Genomic DNA, 3,045 nt, shown 5'->3' on the forward strand with positions numbered 1-3,045 from the left:
GATGCCGTTGGCCTTCTTGGCCACCTGGGCGATGACTTGGCTCTCAGTCACTGCGTAGGTCGTGTTACAGGAGGTGCGTGCTGCCGGCCAGCCCGAGTCCACCCTGCACCTTGCTGGTTGCCAGAAAACTAATGAGCAAATACTTCCGCTTCCAGGCTGTTCCCTCCCCTCTCCCTACACCTGCGACTTGCACCACGGAGCAAACTGGAGCCTCGCGGGGCAGCGGCTGGGAAAAAAAACCACAAACTAAAACCTGATCCAACGAAGCAAAACCAAGTGAAAGAGGAGCGGGGCAGGGCCTGAGCACCGAGCAGCAGGTTTTCCCACGCCGCTGAGCCACCAGTTCCCGGGGAGGGAGATGAGCATTTCGTCGGAGCACAAGCCCCTTGGGAAGCAGGTCACGGGCAGCCTGCACACGGTGAGTAAGTTACGGGCTCCAGTGCGCTGTTTCTTCCGACGGGATCAAGCTGTCCCCTCTGGGCTACTTTACAGTGGGTTTTTTCCCCCTGTCTATTATTCTGAAGACACCAGGGCTTGCCAGATATGGGACCAAGGGCTCTAGGTAAAAGCTGAATCCAGCCTGTCCAGCCGTGTCTCTCACAGGCACACAAGGTCTGGCAACAGCAAAAACCAGAGCAGTTCTTTCTCTCCTCTAACAACAGGTGGAATTGAACTTTAATGAGTCAGATCCCTACATAAAAGCCTGTTGTGAGGTTTGGGGTTTTGTTGGTTTTTTTTTTCAACAGTTCTTAAGGGTGTCTAATGATGGAAAAGCTGCCGGGTTGTAGGACATGCAGAATCACCAGGCTGGAGCGGGAGTTTTTCAGGCTCTAAGGAAAATTGATGATGAACTCAGAGAAGCAGCATATCACTAGGCAGAAACGAGTGAGATCAGATGATTTCTTCTCTTCTGCCCTCGGTCTGTTACTATCCAGTTTGTTTTCCCCGCTGTAGCTGTACAGCTTCTCCTCCAGACTTCTCTGCCTTTAAAAAATCCAGCCTTCTTGTTGCACTTTTCAGGCACAGGTTGCGAAACAGCTTCCCCACAGAGGTAACTGTTTTGCAGGTGAAGAAACCGGGGCACAAATAGGTGGCACGACTCCTCTGAGTGTCCCCATGCTGGCTAATTACAGAGCTGGGAATCAGCTGGTGCCAGTACTCCCAGTTCACTGGGAACCAGTTTGGTCCCCGGGCAAAACTGGCAATCAAGATCCGAGAACATGAAGTTAGCTGGGCGACCGTATTAAGGAAGGACAAGTTATCCATTTGTGTTGGTGGCAAACAGCACAGAACACCTGACTTGCCATCAGAAAAAAGGAGCAAAGGCTCAAAAGTACGAGACCCTCCTGACAAATGGTTCCTGTCAGGGAAAGATGTTGTTGGACTAACAGCAAATTTCCCGACTGAGAAACTTTACTACTGAAACAGCTTCAGGCCATGTTCCTCAGTGGGTGGAAATCACCAAAGAGTCTCAGACGGGATAATTTTTTATGTCTCACTGGCCCCAGTGTAAATGATTGCCCTCGAGGTGAAGCCACCCACAAAGCAACGTTCCACCCCAGTCTTTGGCCTGAATCTTCTGTTGTTTTCCTGCAAGCAAACTCCTGCTAAATCTGATAGCTTGTTCGTGCTGAAAGGGAAGGTCTCCCCCCGCTCCGGACTGTCCATTCCCAGTCCCTTCCTTTTGCTTGTTAGATCCTCTGTGAGCCTCAGCTCGGTAAGACAAAGGAGAAGCAGGTGTGAGGTGAGCAACAGGAGCAGGTAGCCTACAGGGCGGACTTAGATTAGATGTTAGAAAAATGTTCTTTACAATGAGGATGGTGAAACACTGGAACAGGTTGACCAGAGAGGTCGTGGAGGCTCCATCCCTGGACACATTCAGGGTCAGGCTTGAAGCCTGACCCAGTGACAGCTGTCCCTGCTCTCTGCAGGGGTTGGACGGGATGAACTTTAAAGGTCTTTCCCAGCCCTTCACATTCTGTGGTCCTAGGGAACAGGGAGAGGGCAGCAGGAGCTCCTCCCTCCCCTTGGTGTCAGCTGTGAGATCAGCTCACGTCACCCCGTGGGTCCAGCCCCGTGGGCTCCAGCCAAGCACTTGAGCACACGCTTCGCTTGAGGCATGTGACTGGCAGCACCGAAGCAGATCCTTGCGTGATCAGAGAAGGAGCAGGTGAGCTCCTGGGAGAAAAAAAAAAAAAAAGTTGTTTATTGACCCAGTGGCAGGGGGGGGGACGGCCGGATGTGACTCACATTACGGCAGTGACGGCGGGAGGGAAAATAACTTCCCCCTCCTTCCCTCTCCTTGTTCCGTAAGAAATGACTGAGTGCAAAGGGACTCTGTTAAAAGTCTTCAGCACTGCACCGTCAGGAAGATCAGACTGGACACCGAGTTTCTGGATATTGAGATCCTCCTCCAATGCATTTAACATAAATAAATCCAAACAAAAATGTACATTCTTCTCTCTTAAATCTATACCAGTTGCATTAATTATTTCCTTTATTTCCTAGTTAACCTATCATACTTTCTTTAAGGGCTTTGCTAAACAGCTTCTGTCCTCCGCTTTGGTCTCACTTCAGCATTTATAACTAAACTCCCAGATGAGTGGAACCGATTCCACCCATTTCTAACATTTCAAAGGGCTTTAGCTCCTCCTTTGATGAGCAAACCCCAGCTCAGGTGAGAGGAATGGAGCTGCACAGCTTTGAGCTCAGTCCTTGTCCCTCTGCATGTGGAGAGAGTGAGAGCTCGCAGATCTCTCTCGCTGGAAGGACAAGGGCCAGCAGGGACAACGCTTGTGTGGGGCTTAGGAGTTGGAGGTTGGATCCCGTAGTCACTGAGAGTTTCTCTAAGCAGGATACCCCTCGTTCTTCTTCCCCACTGGCAAAACAACGCTTTCCTATGTTCCAAGAATGGGGTGAGGAAACCTGATTTAGAAATGTCCCAGTCTCTGCTGCTCTGGTTGCGAGAGCTGCACAGACATCCTGCACCCACTTTTAGCAACGAATGGGGAGGATGTTCCCATCCGATCCCCAGGAGACGGAGGC

General features: G+C 50.9%; 1 protein-coding gene across 1 annotated transcript in view; it reads left to right on the plus strand.

Moving 5' to 3' along the window:
* The first annotated feature begins 358 nt into the window (after positions 1-358).
* Positions 359-3,045, plus strand: part of KCTD14 (potassium channel tetramerization domain containing 14) — a 3,520-nt gene continuing 833 nt past the window's right edge. Inside the window, exon 1 of the mRNA XM_009876176.1 lies at positions 359-418. Within this exon, the coding sequence (XP_009874478.1) occupies positions 359-418 (60 nt within the window). The remainder of the gene's footprint in view (positions 419-3,045) is intronic.

This window comes from Apaloderma vittatum, unplaced genomic scaffold (genome assembly GCF_000703405.1).
Source record: "Apaloderma vittatum isolate BGI_N311 unplaced genomic scaffold, ASM70340v1 scaffold38499, whole genome shotgun sequence".
In the NCBI taxonomy this organism is placed as follows: domain Eukaryota; kingdom Metazoa; phylum Chordata; class Aves; order Trogoniformes; family Trogonidae; genus Apaloderma; species Apaloderma vittatum.